At 40.0% G+C, this 18,659-nt stretch overlaps 1 protein-coding gene across 2 annotated transcripts in view; it reads right to left on the reverse strand.

The window, feature by feature from the left end:
* The window catches only part of mdga2a (MAM domain containing glycosylphosphatidylinositol anchor 2a), an 871,663-nt gene that overhangs the window by 613,090 nt on the left and 239,914 nt on the right, over window positions 1-18,659 (reverse strand). For both annotated transcript variants that reach the window (XM_048538415.2, XM_048538414.2), the window contains exon 2: window positions 8,594-8,733. In XM_048538415.2, the coding sequence (XP_048394372.1) occupies window positions 8,594-8,733 (140 nt within the window). The remainder of the gene's footprint in view (window positions 1-8,593; window positions 8,734-18,659) is intronic.

The raw sequence follows: 18,659 nt of genomic DNA on the forward strand, positions 1-18,659 counted from the left end.
TTGTAACTGTGAAGAAAAAGCTGGAGTGATGTCACAGGGAAGCTGTGACCCGATTAGCTGGTAGGAAACCTGCACTAAATTTGAAAAAGAATAGTGCACGGAAGTATGAATAAATTAATTAACTCCTTAATATATCTATATAAATAACTAAAGTAATTAACTAAGTCGAGATGGCTGGACAGATGATGTACTGTAGCTGTATGATGTGGGAGTTGGCAGTTCCCATTGTGAATGGCAGTGGTCACATCTGCAGCATGTCAAGAGCTTCGGCTCAGAGTTGATGAGCTAAAATCTGAGCTTCAAATGCTGCAGCACAACCAGGAAGGGGAGAAGTACCTGAACGCTGTGTTTCAGGAGGCAGTCAAACCCGGTGGATTAAGCACTCCAAATTCAGTCAGTTATCAGGGACAGCAGCGTGTGACTGCAAGTGAGGCAGGTAGAGGGATCCTGAATTCAGGAATGGAGGAGCCTCAGCTCTTGACCTTGTTCAACTGGTAGAAAGTACTTGCTCCCTGTGTTCATGAGGAAATAGGCTGGTGGGAGGATGAGCCAGCTGACTACTGCACCTTGTTACAGGAGGCCATTTAAGAAGGGGGAGCAAAAAGACAACTGGTAGTTGTAGGGGGCTCTATAATTAGGGGGATTGATTAGCATCCTTTGTAAGCAGGATCAAGAGTTTGGTATGATGTGTTGCCTTCCGGTGCCAGGGTGAAGGGCATCTCTGACACGGCTGATGGGACATTGGAATGGGAGGGCGAGGATCCAGTTGTTGTGATCTGCTTTGGGGCATACAACATAGGCAAGGCAAAGAGTGCTTGTTTGTGGACTATCAAGCACGAGGAACAAATTAAGGAACAAGTATTCAAGGGTTATAATCTCCAGATAACTATCCGAACCATGTGCAAATTGTCTTAGGAGTAAGGAAATTAAGAAAGTGGTGAAGGGAGTTGTGTGGTTTCAGTTTTGGAATAGATGGGACTGCTTCTACCTGAACTGATCTGGGACCAGTGTTCTGGCGAAAAGGATAAATAGGGTTCTCACTGGGACAGACAGAAAGGTAAGAGGGTTGGTGTAGCTCTGATATTTAAGGACGACATCAGGGCTGTAAATGAGAGATGATATAGGTTGTATGAAGAATAAGGTTGAATCAATTTTGGTGCAAATTAGAAATTATAAGAAGAGAAAACCACTGATAAGCATAGTCTATAGGCTGCCATAGAACAACATTGCATTGTCCAGGTGAATGGGGGGAAAGGAAGGCGAAAATGACATGAAGTATAACAGTAACTGGGAAAGAACAGGTTAACATGTGTGCAGAAGGGTTTAACCACATTGAACAAGATGAAAGAAGTCAAAAGGAAGGAAAGCTCAGGAGATATTATTAATACAGTTGTCAGAATTCCAAAAGAAGGTACATAAACTAGCATAAAAGCACTTTACCTGAATTCTTGTAGCATTCAAAACAAGATAGGTGAGTTAACAGCACAAATTAATGCGAATGGCTAGCATTGTGTAGCCATACAGATACATGGTTGCAGGATGATAACGACTGGGAATTAAACATCCAGGGATTTCAGACTGTTCGGAAGGACAGACAGAAAGGTAAGAGGGTTGGTGTAGCTCTGATATTTAAGGACGACATCAGGGCTGTAAATGAGAGATGATATAGGTTGTATGAAGAATAAGGTTGAATCAATTTTGGTGCAAATTAGAAATTCTAAGAAGAGAAAACCACTGATAAGCATAGTCTATAGGCCGCCAAAGAATAACATTGCATTGTGGCAGGCAATAAACAAAGAAATAAATAATGCCTGTAAAAATGGCGCAGCAATTATCACAAGGGAATTAATCTACATGTTGATTAGTTTAACCAGGTCAGTCAAGGCAGCCTTGAGGAGGAGTTCATTGAACGTATCTGCTGTAGTTTTCTTGCACAGTATGTAATGGAATCGGTGAGGGAGCAAGCTATCTTAGATCTGGCCCTGTGTAATGAAACAGGAATCACTAATGATCTCATAGTTAGGGATACTCTAGGAAGAAGCAACCACAGTATGGTTGAATTTAGAATACAGATGGAAAGTGAGAAGATAAAATCCAATGTCAGAGTCCTGTGCTTGAACAAAGGAGACCACAACAGAATGAGGGAGAAGTTGACTAAAGTAGACTGGAAGCAGACTTTATGGTGGGACAGTTGAAGAACAGTGGAGGACTTTCAACACAATTTTTCAAAGTGCTCAACAAAAGCATGTGCCAATAAAAAGGTCGGACTATAAGAAAAGGGTTAATTAGCCATGGAAGTCTAAGGAAATAAGGGAGACAAACTGAAAGATAAAGCATACAAAGTGGTAAAGACCAGTGTGAAACTAGAAGACTGGGAAAAGATTTACAGGAAGCCACAAAAAAACGCTATAAAGAAAAGTAAGGTAGATTCTAAGAGTAAACTAGTTCAGAATATAAAAAGAAATAGCAGAAGTTTCCAAAAACATATAAAATGAAAAAGAGTGGCTCAGGTAAACATTGGTCCTTCAGAGGATGGGAAGTGGGGTTTACTAATGGGAAATGAGGAAATAGCTGAGGCATTGAACAGGTATTTTGAGTCAGTATTCATAGTGGAGGACACGAATAACTTACCAGTAATTGATGACAAAGAGACCAAGGTAGGTGAGAAACTAGACACAATCATTATCAAGAGAGAGGTCATGTTGTGCAAGCTACGGAACTAAAAGTAGTGAAGTCTCCTGGCCCTAATAGAATGTATCCCAGGGTACTAAAAGAGATTGTGGGAGTAATAGCAAATGGACTCATGGTAATTTTCCAAAATTCACTGGACTCCGGGACAGTTACAGCAGATTGGAAAACAGCCAAAGTGATGCCACTGTTCAAAACAAAAGGTAGGCAAATGATGAGGAATTATAATTTGGTTAACTTCTGTAGTGGGGAAAATGCTTGAATCTATCATCAGGGAAGAAATAACAAAATATCTAGATAGACTTTGCCCCATTTGGCAGATGCAGTATGGGTTCATGAAGGGCAGGTCATGCTTGACTAATTTACTAGCATTCTATGAAGACATTATGAGTGCAGTGGACACTGGGGACCCAGTAGATGTGATATATCTGGATTTCCAAAAGGCATTTGGCAAGGTGCCACACAAAAGGCTGCTGCATAAGACAAAGGTGTATGGCATTACAGGTAATTATTAGCATGGATTGTTTAACTAACAGGAAGCAAAGAATAGGGATAAATGAGTGATTTTCTGGTTGGCCATCAGAGACTAGTGGTTTGCCTCAGGGATCAGGGTTGTGACCATAATTGTTTATAATATACATGGATGATTTGGAGTTGGGGACAATGTGCAGTGTGTCAAAGTTTGTAGATTACACTGAGATAAGTGGTAGAGCAAAGTGTGCAGAGTACTTTGAAAGTTTGTAGATGGATATAAATAGTTTAAGTGAGTGGGCAAAGGTCTGGCAGATGGAGTACAACATTGAAAAGTGTAAAGTCATTTATTTTGGTCAGAATAACAGTTAAAAGGTCCATTTTTTAAATAGTTAAAAAAACTTGCAGTGTGCTGCTGTGCAGAGGGACCTGGGTGTCAAAAAATGTTTCCGAACCGAAGTGTCATCTTTCCTACCCCTTTGATGCTGCCTGGCCTGCTGTGTTCCTCCAGCTCCACACTATGCTATCTCTGACTCCGGCATCTGCCGTTCTTGCTACCTACAACCTTGGTGTCCTTGTGCATGATTCGCAGAAGGTTATTTTGCAGGTACAATGGGTAATTAAGAAGGCAAATGGAATTTTGTGCTTCATTGCTAGAGGGATTGAGTTTGAAATTAGGGAGGTTATGTTGCAACTGGTGAGGCCACACCTGGAGTACTGGGTGCATTTTGGTCTCCTTGTGTGAGAAAGGGTGTACTAGCACTGGAGGGGAAGCAGAGGAGATTGGTTAGGTTGATTTTGGAGTTGAGGGGGCTGGCTAATGAGGAGAGACTGAGTAGGCTGGGATTATATTCATCAGAATTTAGAAGAATGAGGGGGGATTTTATCAAAATTATGAAGGGAATATATAGGATAGAAGCAGGGAAGATGTTTCCACTGGTGGATCAAACTAGAAGAGGGCATAGCCTCAAAATTGGGGGGGAGCTGATTTAGGACTGAAATGAAGACGAACTTCTTCACCCAAAGTGCTGTGAATCTATGAAATTTCCTACCCAATGAAGTATATGAGGCTTCCTCATTGAATGTTTTTCAATCTAAAATAGATAATGTTTTGAACAGTGAAGGAACAGGATTATGGTGCAAGGGTGGGTAAGTGAAATTGAGGCTACAGAAAGATCAGCCATGATCTTATTGACAACTGACAATAGACAATAGACAATAGGTGCTGGAGTAGGCCATTCAGCCCTTAGAGCCAGCACCACCATTCATTATGATCATGGATGATCATTGACAATCAGTATCCTGTTCCTGCCTTATCCCTATAACCCTTGATTCCACTATCTTTAAGAGCTCTATCCATCTCTTTCTTGAAAGTATCCAGAGACTTGGCCTCCACTGCCATCTGGGGCAAAGCATTCCGTATATTCACCACTCTCTGGGTGAAGAAGTTTTTCCTCAGCTCTGTTCTAAATGGCCTACCTCTTATTTTTAAACCGTTTCCTCTGGTTCTGGACTCACCCATCAGCGGAAACATGCCCCCTGCCTCCACAGTGTCCAATCCCTTAAAAATCTTATACATCTCAATCAGAGTCCAGTTGCTCCAATCTTTCAACATTTGATAGTCCCGCCATTCCAGGAATTGACCTTGTGAACCTACACTGCACTCCCTCAATAGCAAGAATGTCCTTCCTCAAATTTGGAGACCAAAACTGCACACAATATTCCAGATGCTGTCTCACCCAGGGCCCTGTACAGCTGCAGAAGGACCTCTTTGCTCCTATACTCAATTGCTCTTGTTATGAAGGCCAGCATGACATTAGCTTTCTTCACTGCCTGCTGTACCTGCATGCTTGCTTTCATTGACTGATGTACAAGAACACCTAGATCTCGTTGTACTTCCCCGTTACCTTTCTCTTGAATGCCGGAGCAGGCTCAAAGGACCAGATGGCCTCCACCTGCTCCTGGTTTTTATGTTCTTATAATCAGAATTATAGTTAGCAGAAGGAACTTGTGAAGTTAGACCTCTTTCAGGTCAGCAAAATATGTTAAGTGGCGACCAATCATGATCATGGTAGGCCAACTAAATTGTTTTTACTGGCCAATCAAATTGGTCAAGAAGGTCACAAATTTAAGTAATGAACAAAAAGAATTTTAAGTGGATATTAGAAAGACATTCTTTACAAGTTTCTTTTTTAGTTACAGAGTGCAATTTTCTTTCATAATTCTTCTGAGTGGAAAAAATGATATTTAAATATAAGGATGGGGTTAATGAAGCATTGGATCAGACAAGGTCAAAATCGCTTTGTCTCTTCTGTGACTTCAGTTAAAGCTTTAAGAGCATATTATGGTCTGTTAACTATTTGATGAAAAAATATCCTTAATGATTTTTGTGTTTGACAAGAAAAATATTTCTGAGGCACACTTTATCACCAGAGAAGATTTAACAGATAAATTTTAAATAATTGCATGAATGTTGTTGAGCCTGCAGCATAAGTTGGGCCTTCTCCCAGTTTATTAGCTGAATTGCTATATGTTTAAATAACTGTTTTTTTTCATTATCCCTAATTATTTACTGCTCTGTTTAGAAAATGGTTGGTAATTTTTTATGGCACGTCAAATTTTCCAGTGCTTCCAGCTGTTGCAAATATTCCTTGGCTGAGGGTGAGAGAGAATGTTCTTTGCTGGATGAACTTAGTCTACATATGCTATTATTGAAACTTAAAGCATATCTAATTGAAACTGGCTTCATTTGCTAGGAAACAAAATTAAATCTTTCAAAACAATTAACTCAAATCACTCTCATCACTAAGGATTCTTGTATTTTATTGACTTCTACCTGAAATTTGTCGGTACATAAACTGAAAAGGTTCCCTAATCTCCAATCATTATAATAATGGGGTAACTTTTAAAGTGGCCATAGAGACTGTAGAAAATCTTGAACATTTGGAGCTGGATCTTTAATGCCCCCACCCAATGTGTTTTCAGTAGGGGATTGGTGGGGGCCCTTATCTGACTGTTCCATTGACATCTGTCTAAAGTCTACTAGGAGCAGTAGGTTGTGTAGAACTGCTGCCTCACAGCACCAGGGACCCAGGTTCAATTCCACCCTCGGACAACTGTCTGTGTGGAATTTGTACATTCTCCCCGTACCTGCGTGGGTTTCCTCTGGATGCTCCAGTTTCCTCCCATAGTCCAAATATGTACAGGCTATGTGGATTGGCCACGCTAAATTGTCCGTAGTGTTCAGGGATATGTAGATTAGGAGGGTTATATGGGATGGGTCTGGGTGGGATGCTTTGAGGGTTGGTGTGGACTTGTTGGGCCGAATGTAGGGATTCTACAAACATTTCTTTTAAGTATTTTTATTCAAGACAGGAAATTCAATTTGGAACATTGACCAGCTCAGCAGACTTCCCCTACCCAGAAAGTGTTTTGGAGGTGGCCACACAGATATGTGAGAGTAAAGCCAAGCTGATTTGCAAACCCTGCTCTGAAGCTTTGGCTCAGTTGTATAAAAGGCCTTAAGCCTGTAAATGTGACTCTTAAATCCCTACCCAAACCCATGCCCCCAGAGGTCAATGAACCAGTATTTATCATCCCTTGGAGATTTGAGAAAGGAATTCAAATTCCTACAATCTAATTAAACTCTCACTCATAATCATTTGATACTGAAAAACTCCCAATCATGAAATTCATTCAAAAATGTCATATTTCTACAAGTGGTCAATCTGTTGTCAAATCCAACTTCTATTCACAAATCACATCAGAGACAGATCATGTTGTAAAAGTCTCTTAAAACTGTCAATCAAAATATGAACTGTGAAAATATTTGAATTTGATATTAATTTAAAACAGCCTTGCTGAGTTTGAGTTCCTCACTCATGTGATTGTTATCCCCCATCTATTCTCCCTGCAGTCAGAAATAGAACCTGTCAGTACAAGGGGAGGTGATGGCCTAGTGATATTATCGCTAGGCTATTAATCCAGGGACCAAGGTAATATCCTGGGGACCTAGATTCATATCCTAACATGAAAGATGGTGTAACTTGAATTCAATTTAAAAAGTCTGGCATTAAGAGTCTTACAATGACCATGAATCCATTGTTGATTGTTGGAAGAATCTATCTAATTTGCTAATGACCTTTAGGGAAGGACATTACCTGGTCTGGCCAGCACGTGACTCTAGGCCCACAGAAATGTGGTTGACTCTTAAACAATTAGGGCAATAAATGCTGGCCTAGAGAACAATGCCCTCATCCTGTGAATGATTCAAAGAAAATGCTGCGCTTCAACAGATTGTCCTCCATTATTAAAGTTGGCCTGATATATGAAAATCTGATCCTATATGTGCATGTCTTTCATTTTTATTCACAATGGTTTTGATTTGGAAGAGAATGCTTTCAGATATGCACATGGTGAGGAAATTTTTTTTTTTAATTTGAAAATGGTGCCAGTGCCAACTCTACCTGTCAAAAGTGCAAATGAGTTGCAATGTGTTTGACAAGTGCATTTTCAATCAGAGAAAATAGAGTACTACGCACCGTAGAGGTATAGACAGATTATGAATCACTGCATACGTCAGACTGAAGGCAATCCAGAGTGATGGCTAAGGTGGAAATATGCTGATAAAAACACCAGCAAGCAAATTGGAAGATGTTTTGTGATACACTTATCTTAATTTTTACTTTCTTGTACCTCAGAATGATGTTAGTGCCATATATTTTTCCACCCAATGCACCAAAACCAATACACTCAAATACAGGTAGTTCTCCTATAACACAATAGTTGCGTTCTTGGGTGATCTTGTGTTATAGAAAACTGCACAACAGAAAGTTGCGATAGAAAATCGTGTTATACAGAAATTGCTATACCTGTACAGGACAAAGTTTGCGTTATCCAAAGGGTATCCGCTATTAATCAATTGTGTTACAGCCGATTCACGTTAATGAAACAGACTTTATAGCAGAGATATCTGTAAGTTATGACAATTCAGTCTAACAACTCTGGTCCCCCATTAATCTGTCCCAGCTCCAACATGAGGAGAGCACTCCTGATGTCATGAGAGAAACATTTGTTCCCATTTTTCCCAGCAGCAATTTTATGACCACAATTAAGTTGCAAATTTGCAGAGCCAATAAGAAGCAAATCAGGTATGTTTCACGAAATGTCCTATTTCTACTGGCCACAGGATTGAAGTAGCTCATTGTCAAGCTAAACACTTAGCAGACGGGCAGTTTCATTGTATTTCTCTGCAAGCATTGAACTGAAAGACCAACATCAACCCATTGCATTAAGTGCCTCATAACTTATATTTGCAAGGAATATATTAATATTTTAATTGTTCATTGTGTAAAATCAAATTAATAAAATAACTGCGTAACAAAGTGAAGAAGACGTATTGGTAACTTCAGTTGGAAAAGGATTTTGGATTCACCTGTGGTCGAGGGTGACCTCTAACAAGGCAGGTTAGCTCCAAGGTTTCTCCTTCCCGAATTGTGTACACTCTTTCTGTATATCTTTCTTCTTCTATGTTACATGCTTGACCAGAGTGCATGATGCTCACAGTTGGCGGAGCTGGAGAATAATAAAAAAAAGTGATGTCAGTGCTAATTATACAATGCCTGATTAATATTTCCTGTTCAGTGAAAATCCAAGACCTTTTCTATCCCGATTTCAATCAATTCAGCTGCTGTAAATTCCTATTTTCTGAACAATGTTCCATCCAGATGACATTTGTAAGTTTACAGCCCAGAAGCTGTACTCAGCTCAGTGAAATGAGCTGCTAAGTGGCAGTAATTCTGTTTTCTTCAAGTTTGCAGGAAGTTGCACCTGAAATACTTCATATTTCAGAATATTCTGGAGGAATTGGCCAGTCCTTACAAGCATCTGACTCTGCAATGATTATGTGCTAATTGGCTAATGCAGAAAGGACAGTTGTGCAGAAAAAAAACAAGATTAAGAAAATAGTGAATGGGAGAAAGGCAAAAAATTGGTTTCTTTTCATTGTTCGTCAGTGAGTGACAAGGCAGGATGTGCATACACTCCAATATTGTTTGCCCATATAGTGCTTTCCTCATGACTAGTGAACCATCAAAACAGAAGATACTTCTCCAGGGAACGGTCAGCACGAGAACAACATTGACATTGACTTGAAAATAGTTCACTTATATTCCATACAACAGCTTGGTTCAATAATATCAAACACACGTAGATATCTGAAGACTGTTACATTGAACCCTACTTCAGAATTGCAGCATGCAATTTGAACTAACACTTCAATGAAGAATTGAGAGACTGCCACTCTGTTGGAGATTCTATCTTTCTGACTGAGTTAAGTTCAAGATGTACACCAGATAGATGTACAATATGCCAATATACAACAGAATTCATTGAAAGACAGAGGATTGCTCTCATTTTTTGACCAATATTTCTCCCTCAATCACCAATACCAAAATAGGTCAAAAGAGAGCTATTTGTGATTGTAATCTTAATATTGCCTTCTGAAGTACAGCTTTCTATAAATACAACACTATACTCCAGAGTTAAAGGAATTCTGTACTGAAACAGTGAAGTATGTGAAAGTAATTTATAAGAATCATGTTAGTTACGCCTGTAATATTGCCGCTGTGAAGAAGGACAAGTAAAGATCAGCTGCTGCACTGAGCCTATCCCATTCTGGCACCGCGGATCTTCTGCACATAATCATCCTATTACTCCACTCTGCTGCTAAAACAGCCAAATGATTTTCTAGAGAAAGTATAAACATCACTAAACACTATACCCAGCTGTGCTAAATATTTGCTGGATGATATTACGAGATTGAAAACCCACAAAGATATAAAATGTCAAATGATATTGACTATCACGCTTAATCGTTCAAGGACAGCAATGACTGAATAGTATACTTTATCTTATGAAATGCTCTGATAAATTGAAAAAAGCTAAATTATCATTGTAGCTCAGTCTTGTACATATAATAAAACTGATCTACAACTAACGTTCCTCTGAATAGCAGAATGAATTGTTCGCTTCCTTCAACTGTTTCATTACAAAATAGCATTTCAGAAACTGTTTTAAAATTTTTTAAAAAGTTAAAAATGATTCTAAATTAGAATTTAGTGTACTGTATGTTGAAAATCTGAAATTAAAAACAAAAAATTGCTGGAAACACTCCAGAGATTAGACAGCATCTATGGAGAGAGAAAACAGTGAAGGGCACAGAAATTTCAATGGCCAGTTGTTGTTTCTGTAAAGTCGATAGAACTGCACATGGAACTGTGTGAAAATCCCAAAATGCAGCTGATTCTATGGGAGGAAATAGAAATTTTCTTCGGCTAATTACCCCGCATCTGAAACTCTCTGAAAAGGTCGCTTATAATTGTCAATTTTAGAGGGCTCTTATTCATTTTAAATATGCATAATGGGAAAGTTACAAGATTAAAAACCTATTCTAATTCCTGGGCAACTATTAAACTGAACCACTGACTCACCACTAACCCATATAAAAGTACACATACCCAACATCTGCCTGTCTCCCAAGACAAAACCACCAGCACAATTCAACCCAACTGGACCTGATACTAGCTCTTTTCTCAACACTTTGACCTACCCTAAGCACTCATCTATTTCCCTGATACCAAAGGATCTCACTTATCTCCCTTCCTGACCCCTCACCCACATGGTACTCCAATTCCCTCATGTGTCAGCCATCCTACCTCGACCTTCCATCTGCTACCACAATGCCAAACTCAACTGTTGCACTAATCCTTTACGCAACGACACCCTAATCTTCCACCAACCTGGTGCATTAGACCCTACCCACCTGGTACCCTAACCCCTTACCCACTGACGCTGTCACCCACCAGCCACTCAATGTCTTCAACCACCTAGTATCCTAACCTCTTAACAAATTGGCACACATGCCCCTACCCCCTCCACTCTCCACTCTCCAACACCATATGTGCCATCTTAACCACTCTCAGCTGCTGTCGGAACACCTGAAGAACCTTGAGACTACAAAATGCAACACGTTGTAAACAGGGCATGGTTTCCTAACTGATTCTCCCTACTGCTGGATTGGTCTCCACTGTCTCATACAAGGAGGCTCCTGTCCAAGAAATTCCAGGACAGAACTGATCAAAGGTAAATATGTATGTTTTAGCCCAACTAGACTTAAAACAGTGTTTCTGACCCTGTTTAGAATAACTGGACCATCACAATACTTCAGGCCATTGATCTTTATTCAGAATTGCAAGAAATCAGCACAAATTTGGAAACCAAGTTTCTAGAATTTTTAGGAAAATGCATGTTTGAATGTAATGCTCCCCTCATGTACTTGAACCGACAGTGCTACTGTATCAAAATGGCACTATGTTTATGGAATATAAGACAACATGCATTAATTCACACATCTACAGTATTCCAATTATTGAATTGAAATCCTTTCAAGGAATTAGCAAATTTCTGTTTTCCCTCCTGCTTACAAGATTATTTTGCTCTATCCCTCTGACACAGCAGCTGACAGCTTTACATAATTACAGATAATTTACCCTTGAAATTCCTATCAATAAACCAAGATGGCCACTCATCATCAACACTGCTCTAAACATCACAGGAATTTGTCTCTGCACTGTGATGTCCCAGGTGAGATAAAGACAGAACAGGCTTCTCTAAAGGTAGCACTAATCAGCACCATAGAATGTTCAATAATAATATCCAGAGTATCACCAAGCTGGCTATTTGCTGCCTGGCAAGTTCAAAGCATTGTGTATATCTTTGTCCTCATTTATGCAGACTCTGTCAAAGACTTGAAGGTTTTCTGGGAAAGCATTATGAAGGACCCGGTAAAACACATTGAATACAAGTTCAATTCTGTCATGGATGTGGTCTGTGTCCTCAACTGCCAAGGAAACCTTCTCTATGAATTTAATGGTGCGAAACTCTGAAGGAAATATCTCAACACTGCGCTGGCATCCTCAGTACTTGCTTAGATCGGTAATCTACTATCCCAGTCAGCCACAAAGAGCTATTCTGGTATGGATATTATATCTGTTAGCATCTTGTTGGCCTCGTTTGACTCTTCTTCAGGAAAAGAATCATTAGTTAGTTCCAGCACAGTTCGCACCATTTCAGTCCTTAATAGTAAGATAGCGAATCTTGCAAGTTGTGAAAGGAACACGACAATTCTCAATAAATTGTACAAATGCAGTGTAACTATCCTCCTCGTGATAAGAATTCTGCCCATCTCTTTGAATGACAGTTTCACCAATTGGAGATGCAGACTGTTGACTGCATCTCCATTGATTGCTGAATTATGATCATCTCAAAATCACACAGAAAAGAACCCGAAATCATTCATTTTTTGACAATCATGGTAGGAAGGATTCCTCTGGACCACTGTAACAACAGACAAACAATAAACCCACAGTAAAACCTCAGGAGCACAAAAGCTGATGTTTCGGGCCTAGACCCTTCATCAGAGAGGGGGATGGGGAGAGGGTTCTGGAATAAATAGGGAGAGAGGGGGAGGCAGACCGAAGATGGAGAGAAAAGAAGATAGGTGGAGAGGAGAGTATAGGTGGGGAGGTAGGGAGGAGATAGGTCAGTCCAGGGAAGACGGACAGGTCAAGGAGGTGGGATGAGGTGGTAGGTAGGAGATGGAGGTGCGGCTTGAGGTGGGAGGGAGGGATGGGTGAGAGGAAAAACAGGTGAGGGAAGCAGGGACAGGCTGGGCTGGTTTTGGGATGCAGTAGGGGAAGGGGAGATTTTGAAGCTCGTGAAGTCCACGTTGATATCATTGGGCTGCAGGGTTCCCAAGCGGAATATGAGTTGCTGCTCCTGCAACCTTCGGGTGGCATCATTGTGGCACTGCAGGAGGTCCATGATGGACATGTCGTCTGGGGAATAGGGGGGGAGTTGAAATGGTTCGCAACTGGGAGGTGCAGTTGTTTGTTGCAAACAGAGTGGAGGTGTTCTGCAAAGCGGTCCCCAAGCTTCCGCTTGGTTTCCCCAATGTAGAGGAAGCCACACCGGGTGCAATGGATGCAGTATACCACATTGGCAGATGTGCAGGTGAACAACTGTTTGATATGGAAGGTCATCCTGGGGCCTGGGATGGGGGTGAGGGAGGAGGTGTGGGGGCAAGTGTAGCACTTCCTGCGGTTGCAGGGGAAGGTGCCACGTGTGGTGGGGTTGGAGGGCAGTGTGGAGCGAACAAGGGAGTCGCGGAGAGAGTGGTCTCTCCGGAAAGCAGACAAGGGTGGGGATGGAAAAATGTCTTGGGTGGTGGGGTCGGATTGCAGGAACAGCAACTCATATTCCGCTTGGGAACCCTGCAGCCCAATGGTATCAATGTGGACTTCACAAGCTTCAAAATCTTCCCTCCCCCAGCATCCCAAAACCAGCCCAGTTCTTCCCCTCCCCCCACTGCATCACAAAACCAGCCCAGCTCGTCCCCTCCACGTACTGCATCCCAAAACCAGCCCAGCCTGTCTCTCCTTCCCTAACCTGTTCTTCCTCTCACCCATCCCTTCCTCCCACCTCAAGCCACACCTCCATTTCTTACCTACCACCTCATCCCGCCTCCTTGACCTGTCCAACTTCCCTGAACTGACCTATCCCCTCCCTACCTCCTCACCTATACTCTCCTCTCTACCTATCTTGTTTTCTATTCATCTTCGATCTGCCTCCCCTCTCTCCCTATTTATTCCAGTTCCCTCTCCCCATCCCCCTCTCTGATGAAGGGTCTAGGCCTGAAACATCAGCTTTCGTGCTCCTGAGATGCTGCTTGGCCTGCTGTGTTCATCCAGCTCCACACTTTGTTATGTTGGATTCTCCAGCATCTGCAGTTCCCATTATCACTGATACAAAATAAACCCACAGTGATGTCTTTGTGGTCTGGAGGCAATGTCATACCAAGTTGTCATTGAGCCAATGGATTACCCAAAAATTGGAAAAATCCACAAGAGTATTGCATTCATAGAAATGCTTCGAAACCAAATCAGTGAAAGGTAGTGGACACCTCACTGTGTTGCCTACCTAAACACGAATGGGGAGGTGTTAGGTAATGTTTCACTAAATTCCTAAAAGCTGGTTTAGGTAAAAACTGATCGTTCATGATGACTTGAAAATCAGAGCTAGGGGCAGTCAAAGTGCCTCAAAGTTGGGAGTTTTATTTGGGGAGCACATGACTGAATAATATGATTGATTAAAAAGCCCGATGACTTGTCATGCTTAAACTAATGTAACATCTGTTCCAAGTATCAATGGCTTGCACAGAAAATATTGCCTCAAACAGATTGTTTTGAAGTATTAACTTATTCACCATCATTAGGTTCTTTGATTGTTCATGGAAACATATAGCTGAGTAAACAGTAACTATAATTAGCAATGAACCTATAGAAAAACTCACAAATGTAATGATGAGATTAACTAGTGAATTGATTCCATGAATTAATTCAATATAAATTGATATAACTCGAGGATTGGCCATTCAAATAGGACTGCCCTTTTAACAACATATCAATTAAACTTGGTATCCAAAAATCATTTATTTAATCATGTCCTTTCTCATACGTAACATGTACAAGTGGATCTATGAAACTTAAAGAACACACATACAATTTAGAAACATATGTTAATAAAATCTACTGTTTATATCTAACCTTGTACATTTCAAAAGTAATTTACCTCAATAACACGATTATAAATGCTCTCTAAACAATGATGTTGCATCTAAAAGAAGTTTCAACTTCCCTTTCCAACGTTTTGCACTAAAACCGAGGTTGATGCTCTGGTGCTATTCTGAAGGACTCTGCACCCTTGAAGGTGTCATCTTTCCGAGACTCTGTTTGGCTGCCCGAATGAATAACAAAGGATCACATGGAAGTATTTTGATAATGAACAGAGTTATCCTCAGTATCCATTGCTAAATCAGCTTCAGAAAGGCAGATTAGCTTGTCATTATTACATTGCTACTGAAATAACTCCACAGAGGCTGATATCCCATCAACAAATCACTGTTTATTTGCATGTCGAATGTCCTTGACATGATCTAGCTTCCTCACAGCCAACTCTTAGAGTGAACAGAGCCTATGACATTCCTGTTTATACCAGCCAGTGCTTCCTGATTGGACCAGGTCGGCAGCCCCAAACTGGGAACTCATATTCTATGTAGTCTAGTGATAATGGGAACTGCAGATGCTGGAGAATCCAAGATAATAAAGTGTGGGGCTGGATGAACACAGCAGGCCAAGCAGCATCTGTGATCCTGAGATGCTGCTGGGCTTTCTATGTAGTGTACTTGGCTGGCCTTGTTACATTCACTACAGCTACCTGTGGCAGCTTGCTGTGTACAAATTGCTTGTCACGTTGCCTACATTACAGCATGATGAATATCTTTTTCTGTTGTTTTGGTATCTTTTGTCTCAGGATTTTGGCCAAGAGATTGCTGTGATGATCCTTTCAACATCGCTGGTAATGACAGCATGGCATCTCTGAGGAATCAGTATTGAAGCGTTAGTTTTCATTGCCCTTTATTGGTTGATAAGAGTGACATTCAGAATTGCTGTACCTGTGGAAAATGGAAGCAAAGGAGGAACCCACGATAATCACATTCACGGGAGAAATGATACAGAACATATTATTGAATCTGGGAGCTGACAAATGCCAAGGTCTCAGTGGACTTCTTCCCTACGGTCTTAAAAGAAGTGGATAGATAGTCGATGTGTTACGTTTTAAATTTTTAATATTCCGTGGATTTTGATAAATTCTATTAGATAGACATTAGTGAATGTAACTGTTTTTATTTAAAAGGGATAGAAGACACAAAACAGGAATTTACAAAACAATTAGCTTAATATTTGCCAGAAGAAAGACATTAGATGCTTTTATTCAAGATCTTACAGCAGAAACTTAGAAAAGTTCAAGATAATCAAGCAGATTGAACATGGATTTGGAAAGGGAAATCATTTTTTAACAATTTGTTAGGGTACTGCAACAAAGTGTCGTGCACCGTTAAAAAACGGGAAACAGAACTGAAGCAGTTCTGAGGAAGGGTCACCGTATCCATAATGTTAACTCTGATTTTTTTTTCACAGCTGCTGTCAGGCCTGCTGAGTGTTTCCAACAACTTCTGTTTTTGTTCCTGATTTACAGTATGTGGTGTTCTTTTGATTTTTAGAAAGGAGCGATGTTTCTGTTTGGGAAGAAGGTAGTGTTGCAAAATTTACTGATGATACAAAGAAAATTAGGAAAGTAAGTTGTGAGGAGACTTAAGAAGTGTACAAAGTGATAGAAGTAGGTTAAGTGAGCGAACAAAAATCTGACAAATGAAGTATAATGTGAGAAGATACAAAATTTTCCAGCTCAGCAGAAGGAATGAAAACAAAAGCATATTACCTAATTGAAAAGAGGTTGCTGAGATCTGAGATGCAAAATCGTGAATAGGAGTAGGTTACAATGCAGATACAGCAGATAATTAGGAAAACTAACAGAATGTTATCACTTATTGCAAGGGGAATTGAATATAAAAATTGAGAGGTTATACTTCAGTTATAAAAGAAATTGGTGAAACCACACATTCTGCATTGTGTACAGTGTTGGTGTCCTTATTTAGGGAAGGATTTAAATACATTGGAAGGTTGACTGGACTAGTACCTGAAATAGGTTTATCATCTTATGAGGAATGACTAGAAAGGCTAGCCTCGTATCTGCTGGAGTTCAGAAGAACAAGTGATCACTTGATTGAAACATATAAAATGCTGAGAGGTCTTACAGTGTAAATGTAGAAAGGATGTTGTCTCTTGTGGGACAATATGGAATTAGGATTCACTATTTAAAAATAAGAAATTTAAAACAGACTGAATCTCTCTTTCACATAGCGGGCTGCAAATCTTTAGAATTCTTTCTCAAAATACAGCAGAAGCAAAGGTTTGAGCACCCTTAAGGCAAAGGTAAATAGATTCTTGATAAGGAAGTGAAAGTTTTTTCAAGGGTCTGCAGAAACACGGAATAATCAAATCAGCCATGATCTTTTGAATAGAGCAGTCTTGAGTGGTCGAACGTCCTAATTTTGGTGGAATGGATACATTCGTACATATGGATGTTTGGAGTATCCATAGTTGCTTGCATGAAGATGTATCCTACCTGGCTCCTTTTCTTTCCCTTCCTCCTACTAAGGTAGCCCTGAATACTAGAGTTAAATGTTGCATTCCCATACAAGATGTACCATTAACTTGAACTCTGCTCTAATGAGAACTGAGAACTCTTTAATCCTGCCTGTTATAGTATCCATGCAAGTACAAAGCGCTGAGCAAGCCACCACTGATTACGGCCAGAGGCATTGCTTCGTCCATTTTCAATTTCTGTAGATTTCTTTGAAACAGCTCCAAAGCTGGTCAAGCCATGTCTTGTGACCTTAATGCTCTGTAAGTTCACACTCATAAGAGCAATTCGATTGGAAAGCAGAAAGTTAATGGAAGTCAATATTTCCAAGTTTTAAAATATGATTTTAATCAATTGGTAAAACAATTAGTGCAGAAATCATTTTTGCTTTACGAACGGAAAATGAGAAATAAAAGATCAAAATAAACTTTTTGAACTTTGGCAGCCATTTTAACTGTGCATGAAAAGGTCAATGGATAGTTTGACATTGTTTGGTTTATTTTTATTTATTCCGAAAGATGTTCTGAAAAGATGTATAAATGCCCTTTTCGAAAACACATGATGAACGGACAACATAATAAACACAATTCCTGACATGTATGATGGAGCTGTGAAATACCGTTGAAATTAATACTAAACAAAACTTTTGTCATTTTAAACAAATACAGTAGAAAAAATAAATTCACTTTCCGCCTTTATTACCGTTGAAAGACTTTCTATGTAAATAATTTTAAAAAGACAATTGCCTTATTTGTTTGAAATTCAATTATTATTTGCATTTTTAGAAAGGTCAGAATTTGCTATCACTGTTTCAAGGACAAACAAAACACAGGTGTTTACATACAGCTTTCTATCAAAGCAAAATGAAAACATATTTATAGCGATGAATTCCAGAACCAGTTTGATTACTTGCTAGAATTGACGCACACAGCACGCAAGTTGCTGTAGTATCAGCAGCCTTGCTAATTTCATAATAGATGGAGAGGACAACTCTTGAAAGGATAAGTGCTCAGGAAATGTGGCTTCTCAGAGCAGGCCTCAGAAAAAATGATCAATGTCGTGGTCATCAGTCAAGTTACTACTTTCCAGAACGTGCAAAGCTCCATTGCTCAGAATTATACTCATCCCATTAACTTTATTCCTGCACTGCTCCTATACCTTGATTACCAATACTCAAGGACAAACTAAGGACCATCTTCAAAATGTGCAAATTCTGTATTAAATTAGCGCAAAAAAACTAAAATCTGTGTGCAGTCCTGACTATTGCCAGTTGACCAACAGACTCATAACAAACTTTCTGCATGACAAAATGATAGGAATTTCAGACACAGCAGTAA

The sequence above is a fragment of the Stegostoma tigrinum genome, chromosome 10, assembly GCF_030684315.1.
Source record: "Stegostoma tigrinum isolate sSteTig4 chromosome 10, sSteTig4.hap1, whole genome shotgun sequence".
Taxonomy (NCBI): Eukaryota; Metazoa; Chordata; class Chondrichthyes; order Orectolobiformes; family Stegostomatidae; genus Stegostoma; species Stegostoma tigrinum.